Source organism: Macaca mulatta, chromosome 19 (genome assembly GCF_049350105.2).
Source record: "Macaca mulatta isolate MMU2019108-1 chromosome 19, T2T-MMU8v2.0, whole genome shotgun sequence".
Lineage (NCBI taxonomy): Eukaryota > Metazoa > Chordata > Mammalia > Primates > Cercopithecidae > Macaca > Macaca mulatta.
This window is the reverse complement of record NC_133424.1, coordinates 3,977,557-4,003,434: the sequence shown is the minus strand read 5'-3', so window position 1 is coordinate 4,003,434 and position 25,878 is coordinate 3,977,557. Positions and strand designations below refer to the sequence as shown.

General features: G+C 60.9%; 1 protein-coding gene and 1 long non-coding RNA gene across 7 annotated transcripts; one reads left to right on the top strand and one right to left on the bottom strand.

Moving 5' to 3' along the window:
- Positions 1 to 736: 736 nt before the first annotated feature.
- Positions 737 to 25,878, bottom strand: NCLN (nicalin). 6 transcript variants are annotated; one of them, XR_013409452.1, is made up of 15 exons: positions 25,594 to 25,878; positions 19,282 to 19,472; positions 18,580 to 18,724; positions 15,385 to 15,479; positions 12,510 to 12,590; positions 9,443 to 9,546; positions 7,228 to 7,316; positions 6,902 to 7,106; positions 6,434 to 6,701; positions 5,216 to 5,303; positions 4,779 to 4,817; positions 4,540 to 4,700; positions 3,075 to 3,128; positions 2,858 to 2,936; positions 737 to 2,697 (listed from the first exon to the last, which is right to left on the bottom strand). XR_013409452.1 is itself a non-coding variant. In XM_077979015.1 (15 exons), the coding sequence occupies exons 1-15, from the start codon at positions 25,775 to 25,777 to the stop codon at positions 2,638 to 2,640; spliced, it is 1,818 nt and encodes a 605-aa protein (XP_077835141.1). In that variant the 5' UTR covers positions 25,778 to 25,878; the 3' UTR covers positions 737 to 2,637. The 6 variants fall into 6 exon arrangements, 4 of the variants coding, with proteins under 4 accessions (XP_077835141.1, XP_077835140.1, XP_014977933.1 ...); XM_077979015.1 differs by having other exon boundaries at positions 4,540 to 4,703; positions 6,434 to 6,612; positions 6,967 to 7,106; positions 18,580 to 18,819; positions 19,251 to 19,472; XM_077979014.1 differs by having other exon boundaries at positions 4,540 to 4,703; positions 6,434 to 6,612; positions 6,967 to 7,106; positions 12,510 to 12,693; positions 15,317 to 15,479.
- LOC144336992 (uncharacterized) lies at positions 7,707 to 11,637 on the top strand. Its single transcript, XR_013409544.1, has 2 exons — positions 7,707 to 10,534; positions 11,238 to 11,637. It is a non-coding gene; the product is annotated as an uncharacterized LOC144336992 (long non-coding RNA).

Here is a 25,878-nt window from a genome sequence, read left to right as displayed (position 1 = left end):
CCTGCTGTGTAGGCTCTCAGTAAACCTCTGAACCTGCAGTTGGGTTGGAAGCCGACTTCACACAGCCCACTGCCCGTGGTCCAGGGTTGCAGAGTTCCCTCAGATTCATGTCCAAAAGAACCTCAGCCATTAGCCTCAACTGCAAATGGCATCTTGGCAGAGGTCATTAGTTAGGGGGGGAGCATCCTCCTGGAGCAAGGTGGGCCCTGATCCAACGTGAGGGAGGTCCTTGGAAGACACAGACAAGGCAGGGGCTGGAACGACGTGGCCACAAGCCGAGGACGCGGGGAGCCCCAGAAGCTGGGAAAGGCAGGAAGGACTCGCCCTGGGGGCCCTGCCCACACCCTGACTTTGGATTTGGGGCCTCGGAGACGCTGAGGGTGGATTTCTGGTGTTCTGAGCCCCATAGTTGGTGGTGCTTTGTGATGGCGGCCCAGGAAACAGGTCCACCCATTACCCACAAGACCCTGCACACAGACCCTCCCGGGGGAGGCGGGAGGAGGCAAGGCTGCGGGGCCCAGCAACAGCGGGTTTGGCCAGAGCCTCACTCTCCCGCACGGCCCAGCAGCCTTGGGCACAGGCCTGGCCCACGACAGGCTGAAGCCTCACTCCAGGAGAGGGCAAGTCAGTGATGCGCGCTTCACACAGCCCTGCCCCTACTGTCATCCCCTAGAGGAACAAGAACCCCCAACAGTTGTCACAATACAATCCTCGCAGCCCCCAGACCAGACACTGGTGGCGATCATTCAATATGGCTTTATTTTCTCATTGGCCGGCTGCATCCCACACCAGCCTGAGCCCCAGACGGTCAGTCAGTGCATCCATCCTGACGACCTGTCCGGGAAGGAAGGAAGGAAGCTCCCTCTGAAACGCTGGCCCGGCGGCACCCAGACAGAAGCCTGCTGGCTAGCACGCAAGCACTCCCCAGATTCTCTCATGGTGACAAGGTGGCAGCTGCCGGGGTCCCAGAGTCCCAGCACAAGTGCCCAGAGGCCAGCCGGGATGGGCCCTTGGGCAAGTTTCTGGAGGAGGCGGGCAACCCGCAGGGCAGACGGGGGGAAGAGGGTCCCCTGCTAACCTGGAGGAAAGTGGGGCGGTTACCCCCGCACCCCTCCAGGCTGCAGGTTCAGGAGGGCAGAGGTGCTGGCCGAGGAACTGGTGGCCAAAGTGAGAACCCCTGGTCCTATCTGGACAGAACCCCAGGTTCCCATGGGCCGGCCCAGGTCCCTCAGACAGCAAACACCTCCCTGGGCCACGAAAGGGAGATGGCTGTGGGTGCCCAGGCCAGGACTCGCCCAGCTCAAGCCCCTTCTTCCCCAAGTCTGCTCGGCACGCACTGCGTGGGTTATATTGCTAAAGAACGGACACGCCGGGGTCTCCCTGAGCTCAATGCGGGCCTCCTTCCCTCCCACACTCACACACGGCGCCTGGCCTGCGGGGTGGAGGGTTCTGTCCATGGCTTCGTGGGGGCCCGGACCTTCCTCTCTGAGTTCCAGGAAGGGTGGCCCCAGAGGCCATGCCAAGTGTCTCCTTCCCAACAAATGCTCTCACCCTGAACACGTCCTTTCGATAAATGAGGAAGCTGAGGCCCAGGGCAGGGAGTGAGGAGAGGAGCCACCCGGCCTCCCCAGGCCACCTCCTGCCTCCCAGTCCTCCACCTGCACCCAGTTCCCCAGGGAGGACCGGCCGGCCGTGGCAAAGCCTGGCGGGCCTGGGGGCCCAGCACCGAGCCCAGGAAACACCAGGCACTGGCTCAGGACTCAGGGCAGGGAGCTGGGCCGGGGTCAAGCAGGTGAGGCCCCTGGGAGCCGGGCTGGGGCCGAAGAGGCACAGGGGCCGGCGGGACAGGCTGGGAGGAGAGGAGCGCGGGGGAATGGGGGTGTGCAGTGTGTCAGGGGTCGGGGAGGCAGGGGCCCTGCCAGCCCCCCACGAAGCAGAGGCTGTCAACGATGGCGTCAGACCCTGCAGTCGGAAAAGGGGAAGGCTGAGTGCTACGGCTCCCCGACAGCCCACTGTGGAGGGGACGGGTCACTGAGACCACATGGGGGACAAAATGCTCCAGTGGGGCTGGAATCCTGGAACCCCAGGGCTGGCACTGCCCTCCTCCAGGCAAGAGGGAGAAGAGATAAATAACCATGTCCACGCCACCATCGGGGAGCGGGAGGGGATGTCCAAGGACAGACGCGGAGCAGGGAGCAGGCTGGGCCTGCAGTCCAGGCCCCTTGCGGCAGGAGGCGGTGGGCGGAGGCTGCGTGCGATCGGGCAGGGGGTCCCGGCGTCTCCTCTCTAATCGTGCATGTGTGCTGACACCGGACCCAAGGCGGCCGGCTCCCGGGACTGGGCGGCTCGTTCGCAAGTCCGTAGCCTGGCCCCGGGATGTCTCCCAAACTCTCCTCCAAGGAAGTTCAAAGACAAGGAAAAAAAAAAGAATCCCCCCAGTCTTGGAGAGCAACAGAGAAAAGCTCTGTAATTCAGTGTTTCAACCACCGCCGGGGCGGGGAGAGGGCCCCTGTCCCCGCGGGGCCGCCTGGGGCGGGGCAGTGTCCACTCACTCGTGCTCGGCCCCAACGACTGGGGAGCGGCGGGGGCTCCGGCTGTGGGGGTGGCTGTGTCACTGTGTCTTGGGAGGTGGCTGTGTCACTGTGTCTTGGCTTTCACGAGCAGCCTCTGGACGGTCTTGTAGAGGAGGCTGAAGTGCTGGGGACACAGCAGGAGAGAGTGAGGACGTGGGCGGGGCTGGGGCCCCAGGCCATGTGACTCTAAGCTGAGCCAGGGGACAGGATGCACTCAGAGACATGCAGCCCAGCTCCTCCAGGTGGGCGGCCCCCTGCCCCGCCGGAGCCTGGGCACTGCTCACCTGGACAGCCACATAGGCCATGCCGAGGTAGGCAGCAATGCCAACGGCCAGGAGCAGGTCAAAGACGGCTGGCTTGACTCTGCGGAGAAAGCAGGGTCCCTGTGGTTGAGGACGGTGCGGGCCAGCAACGTGGCCCCCTAGACCCCCGTGGGCCATGGTCCCCTCCGCTGTAACCCACAAGGGTGAAGGGCTCCAGGCCCCGCTGGCCGCCACTCACCTGTACGCATTCATCACTTGCTTCAGCTGGTCGTAGAAGACAAACTCTGGGTCCCTGGGGAGAGAGCACTTTCTCAGGGGGCACCACTCTGCCCAGCTAGTTCTTATTTTTTTATTTTTTTTGAGACGGAGTCTCGCTCTGTCGCCCAGGCTGGAGTACAGTGGCCGGATCTCAGCTCACTGCAAGCTCCGCCTCCCGGGTTTAGCCATTCTCCTGCCTCAGCCTCCCGAGTAGCTGGGACTACAGGCGCCCGCCACCTCGCCCGGCTAGTTTTTTGTATTTTTTTAGTAGAGATGGGGTTTCACCGTGTTAGCCAGGATGGTCTCGATCTCCTGACCTCGTGATTCACCCGTCTCGGCCTCCCAAAGTGCTGGGATTACAGGCTTGAGCCACCGCGCCCGGCCGCCCAGCTAGTTCTTAATAAAGGGTGTGTAGAGATGGAGACTGGGCGTGGTGGCTCACACCTGTCATCCCAATACTTTGGGAGGCTGAGGCAGGCAGATCACTTGAAGTCAAGAGTTCGAGACCAGCCTGGCCAACATGGTAAAACCCCATCTCGTACTAAAAATTTAAAAAAATTAGCCGGGCATGGTGGTGGGTGCCTGTAATCCCAGCTACTCAGGAGACCGAGGTCCGAGAACCACTTGAAGCTGGGAGATGGAGGTTGTAGTGAGACAAGATCACGTCACTGCACTCCAAACTGGGTGACAGTGCGAGACTCCATCTCAAATACATAAATAAAAACTTAACGCTTTAAGTTTGTAGAGATGGGGTCTTGCTATGTCGCCCAGGCTGGTCTCCAACTCCTGGGTTCAAGCGATTCTTTTTTTTTTTTTTTTTTTTTTTTGAGACGGAGTCTCGCTCTGTCACCCAGGCTGGAGTGCAGTGGCCGGATCTCAGCTCACTGCAAGCTCCACCTCCTGGGTTTACGCCATTCTCCTGCCTCAGCCTCCTGAGTAGCTGGGACTACAGGTGCCCGCCACCTCGCCCGGCTAGTTTTTTGTATTTTTTAGTAGAGACGGGGTTTCACCGGGTTAGCCAGGATGGTCTCGATCTCCTGACCTCGTGATCCGCCCGTCTCGGCCTCCCAAAGTGCTGGGATTACAGGCTTGAGCCACCGCGCCCGGCCAGGGTTCAAGTGATTCTTCCGTCCCGGCCTCCTAAGTAGCTGGGATTACAGGCATCCACCGCCACACAGGCCTACTTCTTGTATTTTTAGTAGAGACGAGGTTTCACCATGTTGGTCAGGCTGGTCTCAAACTCCTGACCTCAAGTGATCCACCTGCCTCAGTCTCCCAAAGTACTGGGATTGCAGGCGTAGCCACCGCGCCCAGCCCTCCTCCCATTCTCTCTTTGTATTTGCTCCACCTGGCATCCCCCAGGGGTGAGGGGGTGGGAGATGCAGTATGGGGAGGTCCCCCTAGGCCCCAGGCTGAACGGGGCCAGTGCGGAGCCCCAGCCTCACCGCTTGTCGGCCTTGACGTGGTGCTGCTTGACGTCCTTCAGGTAGCGGCTCAGGTGGTGCTCCAGCGTGCTGAGGAAGGTGCTGTCCTTGTCCACCAACTGCGCGGCCCGGGGCTGGTTGGTGAGCCAGTCCATCACCGAGTCCAGCTGCTCCTGCTGGATCTGCTGTAGGGACGGCAACAGTGGTCACAGCCCGGCCCCGCCTGCCTGTCCGCCCACTCGCTAGCCCGGCCCCCTTACCATCTGCTCCGTGAACACCGGCATGTCTGGCGGCGTCCCCTGCGGAGAGAGGAGGGGACAGCCCTGAGTCCAGGTCCCTGGGGCGGGGCTGGGGCTGGGTTTGGGGCGGGGCTGAGGCTGGGACTTGGGCGGGGCAGGAGTTGGGGCGGGCCAGGGATGGGGGCGGGGACGGGGGCGGGGCTGAGCTTGGGCGGGGGCGGGGCAGGGGCTGGGGCGGGGCAGGGGCAGGGGCTGGGGCGGGGCAGGGGCAGGGGCTGGGGCGGGGCAGGGGCAGGGGCTGGGGCTGGGGCGGGGCTGGCGCTGGCGCTGGGGCGGGGCTGGGGCTGGCGCTGGGGCGGGGCTGGGGCTGGCGCTGGGGCGGGGCTGGCACTGGCGCTGGGGCGGGGCTGGGGCTGGCGCTGGGGCTGGCGCTGGCGCTGGTGGCAGCAAGGGCTTACCTTCTCCGTGAGGTTGTAGATGACTCGAGTCAGGGCCTCCGCGATGATCCTCGTGTTACGGGTCAGAGTCTTAGAATCCACCCGGGACCTTCACGATTCAAAAACAATTATTTAAAATGTGGACTTGGAGCCAAGCATGGTAGTTCTCACGCTTGTAATCCCCGCACTCCAGCCTAGGTGACAGAGTGAGACTCTGTCTTTAAAAAAAAAAAAATTAAGCTTAGCTTTAACTACTCAGCTGACATGCAGACGCAGGTTCACCAGGGGGCCCCCACCTCCACGCCCCGCGCCCTGACCCGCCCCTGTGCGCAGGTGAGGCTCGCGCCCCGAGGCCTTGGTTCCTACTGACTCCGTTTTCTGCTTTTCTGGGATTTAAACAGGACTATTCCGTCCCGCTGGAAGAATCCATTCTGGGACCCAGGTGGCCCTCCTGGGCTGACCCCTGGTGGTCTTGAGAGAGCTCAGCACAGCTGGGACAGCCATGTGCCCACCTCACTTCCTGGCACTCTCCTGGCTGATGGGCGACCGTCACCTCCATCCTTTCCAGGACTGAGATCACACAGGGACGTGCCCCTCCCTCCCACCACGGGCTTCTGCAGGCCTCCGATGGCTGAGCTCGCACCTCTCCTGAGGGCCCAGTGACCTCAGAGCAGAGCGGATGAACGGGAAGGGTCTATGCCAGGCCTGCGGGCGCTGGGGGAGGAGACGGCGCCCACCTGCTGGTGCCAGGACCGGCCGGGGTGGCCAGACTGTTTCAGGCTCCACAAAAGCCTGCCCAGGGGCTCACATGACAGCAGGGAGACAGGCAGGACTCAGGGTCAGAGGACACAGGAAGCCAGAGAGACAGTGCCCCAGAGGGAGGCTGGGCAAGGAAGAGCTGGGGTGCGGTGGGGGGCCAGGCTCCCCGAGACAGTCGCCAGGGCCCTGAAGAAGCCCAGAGGCAGGAGCTGCTTTCTCCTAACTCAACAGGTGATGGGGTCTGGGGGTCCCACATAGGGCCATGACCCCAGGCTGCTGGCCTCGCCCTCCCTAGCCCCGGTAAGGAAGAGCTTGCGAATAACCTGACCAAATAGCCGGCCTCGGCCACGCACCAGCCTCTTCCCCACGGCCTGTGTGTGGGGGCCGCTCCCTCCAGGCTCTCATGGCCCCTGGAGTTGTGACCTGTGGCTCAGCCCCCAGGAAAGCTCTAGGAGGGGCTGGGCACGCTGCCATGCTCACCGCACGTCCATGATGCTGCTGCGCTGGCCGTCGCGGTGGCTCTCCAGGTGGGACAGCGTGAAGGCGGGCAGCCGGCGGATGGCGAAGCGCTCGTGCTCCCAGGCCAGCACGTCCTCCGCCAGGTTGATCCGCTTGTGCACCATGGAGAACCGTACCTCGGGGAACTGGTGTGCAGCCACCTGCAGCCGGAGGTGCCATCAGCAGAGGGCAGGCAGGGGTGGTGGCCACCCAGGCCCACTCCCCAAATGCCCCAGGGGCCTCCCAGAACCTCCGAGGGTGCAAAACGAGGAGAAACCCACCTGCCCCTGGGGTCCCCTGTGAGGCCAGCTAGAACTCTGATGGACAGTGAGCGCTGGGTAAGGAGGGACAGGGGGACACCCCGGGACAGAAGGCCCCAGCACAGCCCCGACACAGTGTGCCCCTCAGAGCCCCAAGGGCAGACAGCAAGGACACCCTGGGACAAGATGCCCCAACCCAGCCCCGACGTGTGTGCCCCACAGAGCCTGGGGCCCATCCGTCAAAGGGGCACCCACCGTCTCCAGCTCCCGCAGGAAGGCGTGCTGCAAGGTGCCCTCCCGGGGCGGCTTGGACACGTGCAGGTGCAGGCTGCTGCCTCGGCCCACGGTGTCCAGGCATAGCACGAAGGCCACGTTGTCCTGAAGCAGGCTGGAGTCTGCAGGGCACCGAGAGCTGGCGGGGCGGGTGGGGACTGGGAAGTGGCCCCCAGCCCTCCCTCCGTGCCTCCCCACAGCACCACCCTTGCGGCACCCCCACCCCCACCCGGGGCCGCTCACCTGTGTGGTCCAGGTTGTCTTCCAGCCAGCGCTTGGTTCCCTGGTAGTTAAACTTGCCTCCTCCGGAAGCAAAGAACAGGAGGTTGTACCTGGCGGGGGAAGACCTGGCGTTAGCTTTGACAGGCAAGCACCTGGGGTGGAGGAGGGACCAGGCCAGGTCACAGGTCCCTGAGGAGGGGTATGAAGGCCTCCCCAAAGTAGGAAATCCTCACCAGTCCCTTACGGCAGGGCATGACCCCTCAGCCCTGTGGACACCAGGGCCAGATGGTTCTCGGGGGTGGGGCTGTTATGGGCACTTGAGGGTGCTGAGCGGCATCCCTGGCCTCACCCACCCCAAACTGGGAGCTTCCCCTAATGACGACCACAAATCATGCAGTGTCTCCCAGCAGCAGGGCCGCCCCACATTAGACCCCAACTCTAGAGGCTTCTCTGAGCCCAGGAGGAACCGGGGTGACCGACCAGTCAACAGACACCAGGAGGCCAAAAAAATAAAGTCTATTCACTTAAAGAAGAAGAATAATTTTTTTTTTTCTTTCAGGACGGAGTTTCGCTCGTTGCCCAGGCTGGAGTGCAATGGTGCGATCTCGGCTCACTGCAACCTCTGCCTCCCAGGTTCAAGCGATTCTCTTGCCTCAGCCTCCCGAGTAGCTGGGATTACAGGCGTGCACCACCACAGCCGGCTAATTTTGTATTTTCCGTAGGGACGGGGTTTCACCATGTTGGTCAGGCTGGTCTTGAACTCCTGATAGGTGACCCACCCGCCTCGGCCTTCCAAAGTGCTGGGATTATAGGCATGAGCCACCTAGCTGGGCCAAGAATTCTAATGGAACACAGGCTGGGCTGTTAGAAGGGTCACCAGGATCAGAGAAGGAAACTGCTCAGCATGTCCCCTACCCTCATCCTCCCATGTCCGCCCCGGACTCTCTCCAACCCAGTCCCTTCTGCCCCGGAAACCCAACCTCTGCCCCAGCTGCCAGGAAGCCCCCGGGCCTGGCAGAAGCCAGCCCTGTTCACACATGTTTGAAAGCATGAGCTTCTCAAAAGGCATCAGTGGGGGGCTGGGGGAAGCGGTTCTGCAGCTTAAATAAAAAAAAGTTTTGGCTGGACGTGGTGGCTCACATCTGTAATCCTGGTGCTTTAGGAGGCTGAGGCAGGAGGATTGTTTGAGGCCAGGAGCTCAAGTCCAAGTTCCTACCTAAACCTGGACGTGACTCCCGGCGCCCTGTGACTGTAAGAAGGCTGAGAAACGTCTCAGCCACAGTGGCCCTGGCCTCTCTGAGCTGCTGACACAATGACGACAGCAGTACTGTCTCGGGAGCGGGTGACTGTCTGGGCCAGGGTCTCACCTGGAGGTGATTCTACCCACCCCGCACGGGAGACACAGTCATGTCTGGAGACATCTGTGGTTGCTACGTCTGGGGGCACTCCTGGCACGGAGTGGGTGGCGCCCAGGACAGAGTCACCCACCAAAGACGTCCACAGGGCCACGGGGGACGAAGCCTGCATTCATTATCTGGAGAAAAATCGAGTCTGCCCCCTGCTTACACCAGACACCAGGATAAACTCCCGACGGGGCGGATGGTATAAACCGGGGGTCCCACAGCTCCTGGGATTCACCTCTTCTCTCCCTTCCTACTCAGGGTGTGGATTTCAACGTGTGCAGCCTCCTGGGACCTCAGCGGGGCAGATGAGCCTGGGACAGTCTCTTGGGGCTCCATGGAATCCCCTGACCCAGGGGAGTCTCAACCACGGCTGACTCTGCCCCCAGCGGAGAGTGGGCGATGTCTGAGGACACCTGTGACCGCCACGACTATGGGGTATTGCCGGCATGGAGTGGGTGGGGGCGGGATGCTGTTCAGTGCCCTGCAGTGCCCAGGATGGCCGCACCCCAGCAAAAAATCCGGCCCTGCCCGCACAGGGCTGAGGGGATCCCCCGGTTCCAGGGCCCTTAGCCGGGAGTCTCTACCATTTGCAGCTGACAGCATCCCCAGCAGGCTCCTGGGGCGAGCAGCCGCCGGGCCCCGTGGGCCTCCAAGAGACGGAACCTGTGAGACCTCAGCTTAGCCCTCGATAAACAAGGCACCCCAATTCCTGGGCTAAGGCCCACTTCAGGGCCAGGCGGCTTCACAAAAACAGCTGCAGAGGCGCCTGGTGGGTGGCGCTGTCCGGCAGCGTGGCCCCCGCGCCCGTCCCCCTGCCCGCCCCTGGCACTCACGCAGCGTGCGTGCGCTTGTAGGTGTAGAGCCGGGAGAAGAGGCGTGCCAGCTCCAGCAGCACGGAGACGCCGCTCCCGTTGGAGTCCGCGCCCAGAGACAGCCACTGCAGGGGCGGGAGAGGCACGGTCACGGTCACCCCCGCCCCGCTCCCGCAGCCCCACGACCTCACTGCCCACAACAGTTGCGGTCATCTCTCGGTCACCCCCACCCCGCTCCCACAGCCCCACCACCTCACTGCCCACAGCAGCCGTGGTCATCTCTGTGCTGTCCCCCAGCCCCTTTGCCATGTCCAGCGGGCAGCTGGGATCGTTCCCCCACTGTATTCAATCCCCAACTGATGGCCTGGGATCTGCAGGGCCCCGCTGAACCCAGGAATCTCCCCGTCCACCTCACCTCGGCCCGCACCCAGGAGAAGCCACACGCAGTTTGGAGCCCAGAGCCGGGGCAGATTTGCTCACGGAGGGCAGCGTCTGTCCAGCCCCGGTCTTTGTGTGGGATCCCCTCTGTGGGACCAGCCCTTCCACCCTCGAGCCCCAGCCGTGGGGAGACCTGCACAGCTCGACCACATGCCTTTCCTGCCCTCGGATGCACCTTTGTGATCTAAAGCAGCCTTCTCAGTAAGGCCACACTGCTTCTTGGACACTGCAATGGCTTGGGACCGTCCCAAGGCCACAGCATATAAAGGGGACCTCGGTGACACTGAATTCAGGGGGACAACAAACACCCTCCTCAGTGAGAGAAGCCAGATCCAAAAGGCTTTGCTCCCAGTGTAGGATCCGTTCATAGGACCCATCCAACAGGCCAGCCCACAGGTGCTGGGACGGACACGCACGTGCCGGGGTTGGGGAGGGGACCAGGAGTGACAGCTGATGGGGCAGGGCTGCTTTCTGGGGTGATGGAATGTTCTGGAATTAGAAAGGGGTGGAGACCGTACCACTTTGGATGTACTAAAACCCACTCGTACACTCTAAAATGGTGAACTTTATGTTTTACGATTACCTCAAAAAATAAATTTGGCCGGGCACGGTGGCTCACGCCTGTAATCCCAACACTTTGGGAGGCCGAGGCGGGCGGATCACCTCAGGTCTGGAGTTCGAGACCAGCCTGACCAACATGCTGAAACCCCATCTCTACTAGAAATACAAAAAATGACCCCCGTACGGGCCAATTATTCACTGGCCGGGCGCGGTGGCTCAAGCCTGTAATCCCAGCACTTTGGGAGGCCGAGACAGGCGGATCACGAGGTCAGGAGATCGAGACCATCCTGGCTAACATGGTGAAACCCCGTCTCTACTAAAAAATACAAAAAACTAGCCGGGTGAGTTGGCGGGCGCCTATAGTCCCAGCTACTCAGGAGGCTGAGGCAGGAGAATGGCGTGAACCCGGGAGGCGGAGCTTGCAGTGAGCTGAGATCCGGCCACTGCACTCCAGCCTGGGCGACAGAGCGAGACTCCGTCTCAAAAAAAATAAAAAATAAAAAATGAGCCAGGTATGGTGGCGCGCACCTGTAGTCCCAGCTACTCGGGAGACTGAGGAAGGAGAATCACTTGAATCCAGAAGGCAAAGGTTGCAGTGAGCCGAGATCGCACCACTGCACTCCAGCCCAGTGACGGAGCGAGACTCTGTCTCAAAAAACATAAATAAATAATAAATAAAAAATAAATAAATAAATAACATTTAAAACAAAAAAAGCTTCACAGGGGACAATGAGGACAGAGAAAGGCAGCAGGCGCGGATCACGCCTGTAATCCCAGCAGGTTAGGAGGCTGAGGCAGGTGGATCGCCTGAGGTCAGGAGTTCAAGAGGCACTGCCCTGAGCAGCTTGAGTTTCTGTGTGGGCCCCAGCGGGACCAGGCATTCTCAAGGCTGGGGGCCTGGCCCTCCAAGGGGTTGGGAACACAGCCAGGTAGCAGATCTGCCCTGACCCTCTGCACTCTGCCTGGTTCAGCTGATTTGTGTTCGAAGAAGGAGGCAGGGCCGGGTGTGGTGGCTCACGCCTGTAATCCCAGCACTTTGGGAGGCTGAGGCGGGTGGATCGCCTGAGGTCAGGAGTTCAAGAGGCACCGACCTGGCTAATGTGGTGAAACTCCATCTCTACCAAATATACAAAAAATTAGCCGGGCGTGGTGGCAGGCACCCATAGTCCCATCTACTTGGGAGACTGAGGCAGGAGAATCGCTTAAACCTGGGAGGCAGAGCTTGCAGTGAGCTGAGACTATGACACTGCACTCCAGCCTGGGCAACAGAGCGAGACTCTGTCTAAATTTAAAAAAAAAAAAAAAAAAAAAAGGAGGCAGGGTGCTGGTTGACACAGTGGTTCACGCCCCGACCCCGCTCCCACCCAACCCGCGCTGAGCAGAAGTTTGTGCCGCAGGCCTGAGACCAGGAACCTGCACCAGGGCCCTTGACCCTCGCGGACAGGACAGGCTCTGTCTAGGGCCAAAGCTGTTCCTGCAAACACCGTGGTTCACGCACAGGCCCTGCTTCCCTCTGGAGTCTGGAATCCCGGCATGGGCCAGGCAGCAGGGCCCACAGAACCAGCCCCCACAGGAACCAGGTGCTGGGTCTCTGGGAGCCTTGCTGGTGACGGTGCTTTGGGCTGTCGTCCCAGCTCACTGCTGGGGATGAGGCGTGTCCCATGGGACACAAGGGGAGAAGGCCTGGAAGCCGGGCCTGGCCTCCCCGACCCACTGCACACGCCTTTCCCTTCGTGGATACTGCTCCCCGCTCTGTGGCCTCTCGCTGGGACAAACCACAGCCACAAGGAGGCCTCGTGCGGAGCCACGGCACCCAGCGCTGGCCTGACTCAGACTCCCTGGGCTCAGCCCCTGACACAGCCACCGCCGCACCCTGAGACCTGGGACCCCGGGGCAAGAGCCAGGCCTGTTTCAGTCCCACGACACCCACCCTAAGGCCCTTGTGGGGACCGGGATGACTAGCAAAGGTTGTCACAGGGTGAACCACTGACCCCGACCACCATCCCCCACAGGCGCTTTGCCTCGGCACTGCCTGGAGCCGGAGTCCAAGCCCTGTGGGGTGGGGGGGGATGGGGACACACATACGTACGGGGGCCACTCCGAAGGCGTCGTAGTGGGCCACGATAACGATGGTGGGAAGGTCCTCTCCGCCCAGCCCCGTCAGCCGCCCCTGTGGAAAGACAGCGGGGGAATGGCCTGGCTGCTCCTGGGGCAGGTGACCCATGTGTGGGGCTTGGAGACCCCTCCCCTCTGGACCACATGGGGCCCGTCCGCTGGGTGCCAGCATCGGCCTCAGCACTGAGGCCTACAGGAGGTGCCAGCCTCTGACTCTGGGAGCCCCAGGGAGCTCCTCCAGGGAGGAGGTGGAGCCAGGAACAGGGACCCACCCCTGCTCTGGCCCTCAGGTTGAAATCTTTAAAAATCGGGTTAGGAGGCCGAAGTGGGCGGATCACAAGGTCAGAAGATCGAGACCATCCTGGCTAACACGGTGAAACCCCGTCTCTACTACAAATACAAAAAATTAGCCGGGCATGGTGGCGGGCACCTGTAATCCCAGCTACTCGGGAGGCTGAGGCAGGAGAATGGCGTGAACTCGGGAGGCGGAGCTTGAAGTGAGTCGAGATCGCGCCACTGCACTCCAGCCTGGGAGACAGAGCGAGACTCCGTCTCAAAAAAAAAAAAAAAAAAAAAAAAATCGGGGAGAGCAGGAAGATAGGTTTTTATAGGAACGGGGCTGAGCCCCTCAGGAGGATAGCTGTTTGTAGGAACGGGACTAATCCCCTCAGCCAGGTATTCGGATTCCTTCAGGATCTGTATGCACCCATCCCTGCCTCTTACCCCACCAAAGTCGGATTCCACTCTAGCCCAGGGGCCAGCAGACTTTCATAAAGGGCCAGAGGGGATATTTTTAACCTTGGGGACGAGATGGTGTCTGTTACGACTACTCAGAAACTGCCATGGGTGGTCTGCACATGCATCAGCTTGGCTGTGAGCCATAAAACTTTATTTACACAGCCAGGCGCGGTGGCTCACACCTGTAATCCCAACACTTCGGGAGGCCAAGGCGGGCAGATCACCTGAGGTCAGGAGTTCCAGACCAGCCTGGCCAGCATGGTGAAATCCCCTCTCTACCAAAAATACAAAAATTAGCCAGGCGTGGTGGTAGGCACCTGTAATCCCAGCTACTCAGGAGGCTGAGGCAGGAGAATCACTTGAACTCGGGAGGCAGAGTTTTCAGTGAGCCGAGATGGCGCCACTGCACTCCAGCCTGGGCAACAGGGGCAAAACTCCATCTCAAAAAAAAAAAAAAAAAAGAGAGAGAATTTCAAAAAATTAGCTGGGCGTGGTGGCACATGACAGTAATCCCAGCTACTCAGGAGGCTGAGGCAAGAGAATCACTTGAACCCAGGAGGCGGAGGTTGCAGTGAGCAGAGATCGCACCACTGCACTCCAGCCTGGGTGACAGAGAGAGACTCTGTCTCAAAAAACAAAAACAAACAAGCAGAAACTTTATTTACAAAAGCAGGTAGAGGGCCGGCGGTGGCCTGGGGACTCCCTGTCTGGCTGTGGGAGTCTACCTGCCGTTTTTGCAACACGCTTTTCCACTTGGAAATCCTTCAAAGGCTGAACTCCAAGCCCAGCGGCCAAGAGGGCTCTGCTCATAGGAGAAAGGGCACAGCCAGGGGAAAGGGAGTCGACATGGCCCCATGGGATCTGGAGCCCAGCGCCCATGCCACTGTGGAGTGTGATGCAGGCCAGGCCACGGGGTGCCATCGCGTACTAACTGGCGCTGTGAACGGGACCTGCCTCCCGGGCCCACAGTACAATCCAACAGGAACAAACAGAACAGCCGCCCTCAACAAGCCCCAGGGCTCCTCCGCCAAGGCCTGTGTATGGGGAGCCAGGGCCTCCAGGACGCTTTCCCCACCCCCGCCTAAGCCAGTGCTTTTCCACTCGGGCCCCCCTCCAAGGCCTGGGTCCCTAAAACAGCAGGCACGTCTTGTTCAGGGCTCCCCCAACTGTGAGACAACTCCACATCTGCGCGGACTCATCTGCGCCCTCACCGGCGCCGTCCTGTGGGGAAATGCTGGGGGAGTCGGCCGCTTTCTCGTTTTTGTTTTTGTTTGTTTGTTTGAGACGGAGTCTCGCTCTGTCGCCCAGGCTGGAGTGCAGTGGCCGGATCTCAGCTCACTGCAAGCTCCGCCTCCCGGGTTCACGCCATTCTCCTGCCTCAGCCTCCAGAGTAGCTGGGACTATAGGCGTCCCCCAACAAGCGCAGCTAGTTTTTTGTATTTTTAGTAGAGACGGGGTTTCACCGTGTTAGCCAGGATGGTCTCGATCTCCTGACCTCGTGATCCTCCCGTCTCGGCCTCCCAAAGTGCTGGGATTACAGGCTTGAGCCACTGCGCCCGGCCTTTCTTGGGTTTTAAGGCCCCTGCTGGTGCTGCAGCAGCAGCAACGTAAGCTTCACCCTCTGGATCTGCCTCGATGATCTGAGCTTCCACACCGGCAGCTCCCCACCCTCTCTCGCTCTGCTGACACCAGGGGGTGCTCGGAAGGGTGTGTGAGGACGCAGTGTCTGGGCTGACGGGTGAGGTTCTGTGACGAGGGGAGGCTGGCAACCCTGCAGCTTGGAGGGGGCTTCCTGGGAGGGGCAGCTGGTGCAAAGGCCCTGGGGTTGGAGGAGGTGGCTTGGTGTGTAGGGGCCCACGATGGAAGGAAGGAGATGGACCGGGGGCTGGCAGGGGCCTGGGCGCTCCACAGAGTGACTCCCCAGCCACGTGAGAAGTTTGGGTTCCTTCAGCTGCCAGCGGAGGCACAGGAGGTTTTCGCCCGGGCAGGGGAGAGATCTGACCCCAGTTTCCCATCAGAGGCTCCCCTCTAGCATGGCTGAGCCGGGGAGCCAGGTGGATGGCAGGGACCCCTGGGGACGCGGCGCCAACACCAGGGCGGGTGGCACTCACCTCCACGCTGGCGATGAGCCAGTCACTCACGGCCTTGCTCTGTACCCCGCTGGTGACCATCTGGAAGCCGTTGGCAGTGGCCGTACGCAGCAGTACTGGGGAGAGGGAGAGGGCACGTCAGCCTCGGCCCAGCCAGGGTCCCAGCCAGGGGACGTCCCCAGCACCGCAGGTTGGGGGCTCGGGTGGAGCCAACCAGCCGCGTGTGGGGATGCGACCAGCAGATTTCGATACCATGTGATACCCGTGCTCCCCCTAGCACAACCTTCTCTCAAAATGATTCACATCTCCTTTCTGGAACGTTCTGCTGGGGAATTTCTCCTCCATGCCATTCTGATCGTTTCCTCTCGGGCCCTCAATAACAGCTGTTCACGGCCGGGCGCGGTGGCTCAAGCCTGTAATCCCAGCACTTTGGGAGGCCGAGACGGGCGGATCACAAGGTCAGGAGATCGAGACCATCCTGGCTAACACGGTGAAACCCCGTCTCTACTAAAAAAATACAAAAAACTAGCCGGGCGAGGTGGTGGGCGCCTGTAGTCCCAGCTACTCGGGAGGCTGAGGCCGGAGAATGGCGTGAACCCGGGAGGCGGAGCTTGCAGTGAGCTGAGATCCGGCCACTGCACTCCAGCCTGGGCGATAGAGCGAGACTCCGTCTCAAAAAAAAAAAAAAAAAAAAATAACAGCTGTTCACTTAGGGACTTAGGGTCAGGGCCTGCCCAATAATGCCTGAGTTCACAAAACTTTCTGAGTCTGCATTTCTGTGCTTTAAAGCGTTTTTTGTTTGTTTTTTTTGTTTTTAAAGCGTTTTAAAAACACAACTTTATTTTTCTTTTTGAGACAGGGTCTCATGCTGTCACCCAGGCTGGAGTACAGTGATGCAATCATGGCTCACTGCAGCCTCTACCTCCCAGGATCAAGCAATCCCCCTGTCTCAGCCTCCCAAAGTGCTAGGATTACAGGTGTGAGCCACTGCACCTGGCCTAAAAACACAATTTTTTGAAAGTGAATATGGAATAAAAAAAAAATAACAAAACAAAAATGAAAACACAACTGTTGTGGGTATGTAAAATATGATTGGCCAGGTGCGGTGGCTCATGCCTGTAATCCCAGCACTTTGGGAGGCCGAGGCGGGCAGATCACAAGGTCAGGAGATCAAGACCATCCTGGCTAACACGGTTAAACCCCGTCTCTACTAAAAATACAAAAAATTAGCCGGGCATGGTGGCGGGCACCTGTAGTCCCAGCTACTCGGAAGGCTGAGGCAGGAGAACAGCGTGAACCCGGGAGGCGGAGCTTGCAGTGAGTTGAGATCACGCCACTGCACTCCAGCCTGGGCGACACAGCAAGACCCCGTCTCAAAAAAAAAAAAAGAGATATGATCACTGGGGGAAGCGTGCTCCTGGGAACTCTCTGTAAAATATATATATATATATATATATTCAAGTCAGAGTCTCGCACTGTCACCCGGGCTGGAGTGCAATGGTGCGATCTCAGCTCACTGCAACCTCCTCCTCCCAGGTTCAAGGGATCTTCCCACCTCAGCCTCCTGAGCAGCTGGGACTACAGGCAAGCACCACCACACCTGGCTGATTTTTTAAATTTTCTGTAGAGACAGGGGTCTTGCTATATTGCCCAGGCTAATCTTGGACTCCTGGCCTCGATCGATCCTCCTGCCTCAGCCTCCGTAAGTGCTGGGACAACAGGCGTGAGCCACCATGCCCAGCCCTCAACATCGTTTTTACCAGCCACGTAATACTCCACCAAGTAGATTCCTCCTTCAGGATGCAGTGAGCCAAGATCGCGCCACTGCACTCCAGCCTGGGCAAAGGGGTGAGACTCCATCTCAAAAAAAAAAAAAAAGAAAAAGAAGATTCTTCTTTCCTTCTTCTCTAACTGGATACTTAAGTTTTTGCAGAACTATACTCTTCTGTTGCCACAACAAAAATGGCCATTGTCAAGACTTTTAACCTAGACCAGGGGTTGAGAACGGTTTCTGAAAAGGGCCAGATAACACCCTCGGCTTTGCCGGCCGGATGGTCTCTGTTGCAGCCGCAGCAATTCAGCTCTGCTGCTGGGAATGCCGCCCTGGACTGTGCATAAATGAACGTGGCCCAGTACCAATAAAACTTTATCGACAAAAACAGGTGGCCCCTGGGCCGGCATTAGCCAACTCTGGATCTAGAATCTCACTGATCTGGCTGTGTAGGATAAACCTTTCTTTTTTTTTTTTTTTTCTTTTTTGAGATGGAGTTTTGCTCTTGTTGCTGGAGTGCAATGGCGTGATCTCAGCTCACCACAACCTCTGCCTTCCAGGTTCAAGTGATTCTCCTGCCTCAGCCTCCCAAGTTGCTGGAATTACAGGTGGCCGCCACCACGCCTGGCTAACTTTCTGTATTTTTTTAGTAGAGACAGGGTTTCGTCATGTTGGCCAGACTGGTTTTGAACTCCTGACCTCAGGTGATCCACCTGCCTCGGCCTCCTTTTTTATAACTTGAAACCACAGCACCAAACGGCTTTTGTTGGGGCTGGGCCAGCACACACCTGCCTGCCGTGCCCTGTTCTCTGCCACCCTGGGCTCTGGGGCCTCCCTTCTCAGCCCTGCTACCCCAGTAGCTGACAATTGTCTGGGCAGGCCCCTCAGCTGCCTCCTCCAGTTCCTCTTTCTCCTCACTCTCCACAGCAGCCAGTCCCATCCTTCCCCACCACAGGTCCCACCACAGAGCTGTGGGCTCCTGCTCTGAGCTCGCTGCCAGCGCCCCCGTTCACACGGCTGGAGGAAAGAAAGGTGTGTGCCCCTTCTCCGCAAGAACAGCGCCAGCACACCCACACCGCCCACTCGAGACGTGATGCTGAGAACGTCCTCGGCAGGTAGAGAACTGAAGAGATCCCCCATGTCTTTCATAAACCCTGAGGCCCTGAGGATGGGAAAGGCTCCCCTGAGTCCGTGGTTCTGGTCTTTCGTGTGCACAGAGCCAGTAGCTGGGTGGGGGACAGGCGGCTGCAAAAATGCAGAGTCCCAGGTCCCAGCCTGGAGGTGGTAATGCAGCAGGTCCATGCAGGGCCCAGGAACCCCCACTGTTAACCCCGGTGAAGGGATGCCTCACACTGAGGGTGGAAACAGCCCAGGGTGACTGCAGCCCTCGGGATGGGGACGCCTCCCCACGCCCACAGCCTCCGTCCCTGCAGCCCGGAACCCACCTTCAGCAGCAGAGGCGGAGCCCTGGGAGGCAGAGGCGGCCTGGGTCTGCTCGTAGATGGACAGCAGGGCCTCGTCCTCCACGGCAAAGTACACGGGGACGATGGTCTCCATGGCCAGCATCTCGGGCTCGATCTCCATGAATTGCTGTGGAGCAGACGCATGCTTAGGGAGCCGCTGGCCTGGCAGGGGTGGCAAGGTAGCAGGGGGCCCAGTGGCTGTCCCTGGAGGGCAGGCAGGTCCTCACAGCACGGCGTCAACCATAGAACACTCACAGGAAAGCAGGGCTTCCCCCCATCCCACCCGCCGCGTCTCATCTGCAAAAGCATCTTCACCCAGGGCACGTGCTGGATTCTACCAGCTCCTGTTCACTCAAGGCAGGCTCTCTCGCGCAGCCCTGTGGACCCTGGGGCCAGACCCCTCTCCGGGGTGGGGCCGTCCTGGGCACTGCAGGGTGCTGAGCAGCATCCCGGGCCTCCACCCACTCCACGCCAGGAGCGGCCCTCCCTGAACACCTCCGGTCGTCACCCAGCATCCTCTGAAGACAGAATCGCGCCCGGGGAGATCAACGGTGCAGGGGAACAGTCCATCCTACTTTCCAAAGGGCTCAGAGAGGCGAAGCGACCTGCCTAGGCTCACACAGTTGCCTCCGACTCCTGCCCCAGCTCTGGACCCGAGCCGGACGGGGCAGGGCAGACGCTCACCCGGACGACGTCCTGGGGCACGGCGGCCATGGCCCTGGGCAGGATGATGACCACGGCGCCCGCCGACTGCCGCAGGGCCTTCTGGTACTGCTCGTAGGAGAAGTCCAGTAGCCGCATGAGGACACAGCGGCGGCTCAGCACCTCCGCCGCCATCGTGCGCGCCTCCGTGTTCAGCACCGCGTTCCGCGTGCCTGTGGGGACAGGGGCGGGGTCATGAGCCTCAGCAGGTGGCCAGGCCAATGGAAGGGGACAGATCCAGGCCAGGGACCCACCCAGCAGCCCCAGCCCCAGCCCAGAACCTGGAAGACCTCCGACTCGAGAAGCTCCCAGGGTCCCCCCAGCCTGCACCCCGCACACCGGGTGACGGGGGCTGCAAACGTGTGCCAGGCCCATGTCCACGGGCTCAGTGCCACGCTAACCCTGGGACACTCTGGGATTTTCAGACCTCTTGAGAATCTTTGTTTTTTGGTTTTGTTCTTGAGACAGGGTCTCACTCTGGCGCCCAGGCTGGAGTGCAGCAGCACAATCTCGGCTCACTGCAGCCTCCATCTCCCAGGTTCAATGGACTCTCCCGCCTCAACCTCTGGAGTAGCTGGGATTACAGGCGCCTGCCACCATGCCAGGCTAATTTTTGTATTTTTAGTACAGACAGGGTTTTGCCACATTGACCAGGCTGGTCTCGAACTCCTGACCTCAGGTGATTCGCCCGCCTTGGCTTCCCAAAGTGCTGGGATGACAGGCGTGAGCCACCACGCCCAGCCCCTTTGAGAACGTAATGAAAACAGAGCCTCCTCTCCCGGGAGAAACCCACACTTCCCCACCCCCACACCGAAGTCCACGCAGGATCCTAGACCAGGGCTCGGCAAACCTCTTCTGCAACAGACCAGAGAGAGAGTATTTCTGGTCTGTATCTCGACCACCCAGCTCTAAAACGGCAGGGTGAGTGCGGCCATGTACAACAGGTGGAGCTACATGCCAATAACACCCTATTACATAGGCCCAGGGCGGGCCGGATTCGACTCCTGTTACAGGGGGTCCCGGCTGGGGACTGTTCCCCTGAAGCCCATTCGTGGGCCCCAGGTTAAACCCCTGCGCTGAGCCACGAGACCGGAACAGAGCCCCTCTCGGGCTCGCCTGCTCTGGGTCTACCCTACCAGGCCTCGGACATTCAAGCTTTCTAGAAGTCCAGGGGCTGGGCCGGCAGAAGGCTCAGCAGCTCGGGCTGTGGTGTGCCTGGGGCGAGGTGGGGCTTCCCCGGACGGCCAGGCCGTGGCTGAGAGCCTGGGGCTGTCACTCCCTCACGGGCTTCTTCATTCCTGCAGCGGTGGTCCCCGCGGTCGCCGCTCTAGAAACTCGCCAGGGCTCCTGGTTTCGCTGCTGCCGTTTGCTTCCTGGGACGGCTCTTCCTGCCTCTCTCAGCAAAACGTCCTCCACCCAACAAGACACAGCTCCGAGGTCCCTGCTCTGGGCACCTGAGCTGCACGTGCACCCCCCACTTCCTGCCCCTTCACCCCTGCAAGTCTCAGCACCGCGACGATCTACGTGCTGTCCACCGGCGATGGCCACCTGAGTGGCCCTGGAAGGACCCTGGCGAGCTCCGGCCCCTCTAAAGGGGCCACCCGTGTTCAGCTGGGACACGGGCCTCAGTGGACCACACGGGAAGCCGGAAATCCCGATTCTTACGTCACCTCGCCCAAATGTTAAAAGACAAGCAATGATCTAAAACGTCTCAGCGCCGCACAGGCCAACCCGACACCATGCAAAGCACAGAAGCAGACCTGACACAGGAGGGCCGGGTGCGGGCCTGACATGGGGGGCCAGGGGCGGGCCAGCGGGGCCTCCCATGTGAGACCCATGCAGGAAGCACTCAAAATCCCGATGCCCAGAGCCAACTCCGGCGTCCCCGTGGGAGCCAGCCCCACTCTGAAGGTGGATGCTGGGGGACCCTCATTCTCTCATCTCCCCACAGACGCAGCCTCTTCCCGGGGCCTGCGCTGAGCCTTGGGCTTGGGGCCGGGGCATGCAGGAGTCCCCAGCTCTGCTGTCCAGCAACGCACTGTCGGGGAAGCAGCGGGAGGGAAGCAGCCTGCTCCAACAGGGCGTCCGATGGGCTGAGCTGGGTGTGGGGGGTGGACACGGAAGGGACACAGATCCCAGGTGGGAATGGGCAGGGTCGCGGGTGCAGCACAAGGAGGTGGGCACAGAGAACCAACTCCAAGGCCTGGGATAGAGGAGCCACAGGGGGCCACACCCCCAGGCCGGGCAGCCTCACCCCTGTTCCCCTCTGAGCCTGATGTCACCAGGCCTGCTGGGGGCCTTTCCTCTTCCCTTGGGAAGCCCCTCAGGGAGGTGGCAGCAAAGACCTTGAGGGAGTCCTTGGGGCTCCTGCAGTGCTGGGAGCACCCCTCCCCCGCACCCCACCTGTCCCCACGTGTCCTGGCCTCCCAGGGGTGGCTCGAATGCCACCTCTTTGGGGCCAGGGGATGAGGCCCACTGGCAGGCACCCCACTGTTCTCTGGGCCTCGAGTTCCTACAAGCGGGACGCAGGACATGCTTTAGGGAGCGAGTGAGGCCGGAGAAGGGAAGGAGCAGCGGCAAGTCAAAGGAATGGGGGTGGACGCCAGCACCCTGAGCTCCCTGAAGGCCACGGCCTCCCCTTTAGGATGAAACCCCGCCCATCTGGGCCCCGCCGCGTGTCAGCACCAGCCAAGGCCATGCTGCCCTCCGGATCCCAGCCTCCGCTCGCTTGGGGCCCAATGGCAAGGGCTCTCTGTGACCAAGGCCCATCTCCCCAGGAGCAGAGATGGCCTTGGGTGGCCCCAGCCTCCCTCGAGGGCCAGGGTTGGGCCAGGTGGCCACAACCTAGTGTGGACGCGGCCCTCTGTGGAGGTGAAACCAGCACCAACTCCCTCAGACCTGCGTCTGAATGGGCAGAGGCCACTTGTGGTGGACGCCATGGAGGGCACCGGGCATCCCGAGAAAAGTCACCAGTTCGCGTGACAGGACTGGACCTGAACAGTGGCCTGGGCCCCTATCTATCTATCAAGGGCCAGACGGCCAACCTTTCCCCTCTCAGGCCACAGGGCTCTGGCACAATCACTGAGCTCAGCTGTTTCTGCGTGAAAGCAGCCAGAGACAACATGCCAATGGACGGGCATGACTGCATGCCAATAAAACTTTATTAACAACAACAGGCGGAGGGCCAGACGTGACCTACAGGCTGCAGTTAGCCGGCTGCCAGATGAAACAGTTCTGGCACGTCTGATGGACCTGACGGATCCTGGGAGCTGGGCACTCCAAGGGGTGCTAAGGTTCCCACCTCATATGGGCCGTGAGCTCAACGAGCCCCACCTGCTGTGAACGGCAGCCGAGCTGAGAAAGCCTTCACCCAGCAGGGCCAGAGTCCACTCACAGGAGAGGGGCGCTGCGCACCTGGCCAATGAGACCCGGATCACACCCAGACACAAAGGGCACCGCCCCACCCTGCGTCTCTCAACAGCAGCAGGAAGGAAACTGGGACAAGAACGCCCAGCGAGTAAGGGTTGCGGCTCCTCCCGGTGGGGGGCCCGGGGTGAAAGCACACCGGGAAGATGGTGGTGGAGGGTGGCCTCAAACGCAGCACGCTGGGGCATCTCAAGGGCTTGTCCTCAGCAGGGCTCCGGTCCAAACCACCCCCAGTCTCTCAGGAGCGGCCACAGCGACACAGAGGTGTGCTGGCCAGGCCTCGCCTGCCCTGCGAGAGCTGGGCTGTGCTTCCCAGGGCGCACATGAGGAGCACGAGGCTGAGGCGGGGCGGCTGCCCCACGGGCTCCTCCACTCACCCCTAGAGCCCACGGACCAGCTGGGCGAATGCCAGATACAGGGAAAGCTGGGCCCAGCTTCCTCACCAGGAGAGAGAAAAGCTGGGGGCCAGGGAGGAGGGTACAGGGGAGAAGAGGCCAATGAAAAGGAAAACTCGGAAGAAAACCCAGGATTGTGGGCAAAGGCCCCAGGGAAGCGAGGAAAGAGAGAAAGGACTGCAGGGGAAAGGGAGGGAGGCGCCGCCAAAAAGGGGCCGAGAGAAACGGGGAAGGAAATGGGGTGAACGTCAGGAGGCTGCGGAGAACAGGAGGCCACACAAGGAAATGGAAGGGACTCCAGGAGGCTGGAGAGGGGTCCGTCCCGCTGCGGAATGGCAGGACACCTGCTCACTCAACAGCCAACATGCATTCCCTGGGTGGGCGCGCGGGGAGAGAAAGGGGGCCCACACCCACCCAGGGACAGTGTAGGAGCCACTGGATCCCACCTATCCGGGGGTGCTGGAGGGAGACCAGGTAAGCTGGGGGCCCAGGCAGGAGACGCCAGGAGTGTGAACAGGGCCTCAGAAGGGCCTGGAGAAACAGAGTATCTCGAGCTCTAGGAGTGGGATCTTTGGAATATAGACTGCCCTGGAAACCCCACGGGAACTGCTACGAGAGCCGCAGCCACGTGTGTCTACTTGGGTTTATCACCCTTAAGCAGCACTGGAAATTCTGCCCCTTAGTTGCACAGGCCACGTTTCGGGGGCTCAGCAGCCTCCTGTGGCTGTTGGCTCCTGTACCAGGCAGCAAAGATGGAGGCGGTTCTACAGGATGGTGCAGATCAGGACCCTTCCCCCGGGAAAATCCCAACCAGCGTGGAAAAACAGGGTCATTGCATTAGGAGCCCCTGGCCTGCCACTCCAGCCCCTCCAGAGCCTGGGGCCTTGGGTTTACACCACCACTCTGGCCCAAGGGCGCTTCCCCTGGACACCGTGGACATTAGGACCGGATCGTTCTCTGGGGTGGGACCGTCCTGGGCACTACAGGGAGTTGAGCGGCGTCCCTGGCCTCCACTCACTCCATACCAGGAGCACCCGCAGTCGTGACAACCACAGATGTCCCCAAACATCACCCAGCGTCCCCTGGGTTGACCACAAGGGCTCTAAATGAAAACATCGTAACTCTCGGGCAAAACAGGACCTAAGGCCAAAGTCTGGTTCCATCTCCAGAGATGGGCTCCCCAAGGGCTGCAGAGGCTGGGGTCCCCGCACCTCAGGCTGAGTCTGAGATGTGACGAGAGGACCAGTCCAGGAGAATCTGAGCTCGGAACTAAGGGGGCCGGGAGAACATGTGGACGGGACTCCTTTACAGGAGGGGCCAGGTCTTGACTTCCAGGGACCTGACGGACCAGGCTGAAAAGAAAAACCAGGGACCAGAAGGTTCTGGAATGCCAGGGACAGCTATAGCCAGGAAAAGACAAGGGAATGTGGAATGGTCTGGACACTGGGGTCAGGGCCACGAGAGGGGGCGGGGCTGTTGAGTAGGAGACCTGCAGAATCCAAGGGCAAGGGGGGCTCCGCGGGTGCGAATTTGGAAGGGGATGAGGAAATCCTGGAAAGATGGAACAAGTGGGGTTCTGGGAAGCGGGGGTGAGGAGGCTGAGCTGAGGGGGTGGGTGTGCATCAAAGGCGGGACAGAAAGAGGGTCAAAGGGAACCCCAGGCGAGTGGACTGAACTGGGGACGTGGGAGGAGGCCAGGGAAGCTGGGCTACCAGATTCTGAAACCTGCCTCACGAACTGGGACCTGAGAGCGTCAGGCGTCTGGGGAGAAATGGGCCCTTGACGTGGGGACCGGTGACCAGAGCGAGAACACTTAGAGCGGGCTTGAATTTGGGCACTGGACAAAATGCACTTGGCACCCAGGGAGAGAGTGGGGAATGCTGGACCACCGGGTCGGATGGTTCAGCCTGACAGAAATCAGTGTGAGGACCTTCAACTCCAAACGCAGTCAGCTAAAGGCGGGAGGCCTGGGAACACGGACGCGACCCAAGGGATCCGGAGACCAACCAGATGGTCTCCAGAACAGGGCCCTGGGCGCTGGAGGTCAGGACGGGAGCGTCTGCTCAAGTGAGCCCGGACCGGGAAGCCGAGGGGGCCGAGGGGGCCGAGGGGCCCAGGAGGGAGAAATTCGGCAAGGCAGGTAGACGCAGGCCCGGCTGGGGACAGGAGAGAGGGAACCTGGTGCTCCAGGGGCGCGAGACACTTGGCCCGGCCACGAGTTCTGGGGCAGGGAGCCCCGGGCAGGGGCCGGGGACTGTGGGAGCGAGCGTGGGAGTTTCCTGGGCGCTGGGCAAGGAAAGCCGGGGTTCCAGGGCAGCCGGGGGTCCAGGGCGTCAGGGCTCTGCCTCGCCTGGGGCCTGAGCATGAGTCGGGCGGCCCAGGCTGGAGCTGGGGATCGGCCTGGGGCTGGCCGGGCCGGAGTGGCGTGGCCGGGAAGCCCGGGGAGCCCCGAGGGTGGGCCGGGGACACGCACCGTAGGGCTGGCCCTGCAGGTCGTACTGCTGCATGCGGTACACGGTGAACTCGTGCGCGGCGTCGGCGGCGGGCAGCGGCGGCGCCACCAGCAGTAGCACGGCGGGCAGGAAGACGATGAAGCCAAGCGGCAGGCACGACGCCTTCAGCATGTTCTCCAGCACCTCGCCCGCTTCCTCCAGCATCCTGGCCGGCGGCGGGGCCGCGCGGGGCGGCAGCGGGGACGGGACGGCGGCGGCGGCAGCTCCCGTGGACTCACCTCGGCATGGGTAGCCGCCGGGGTCCT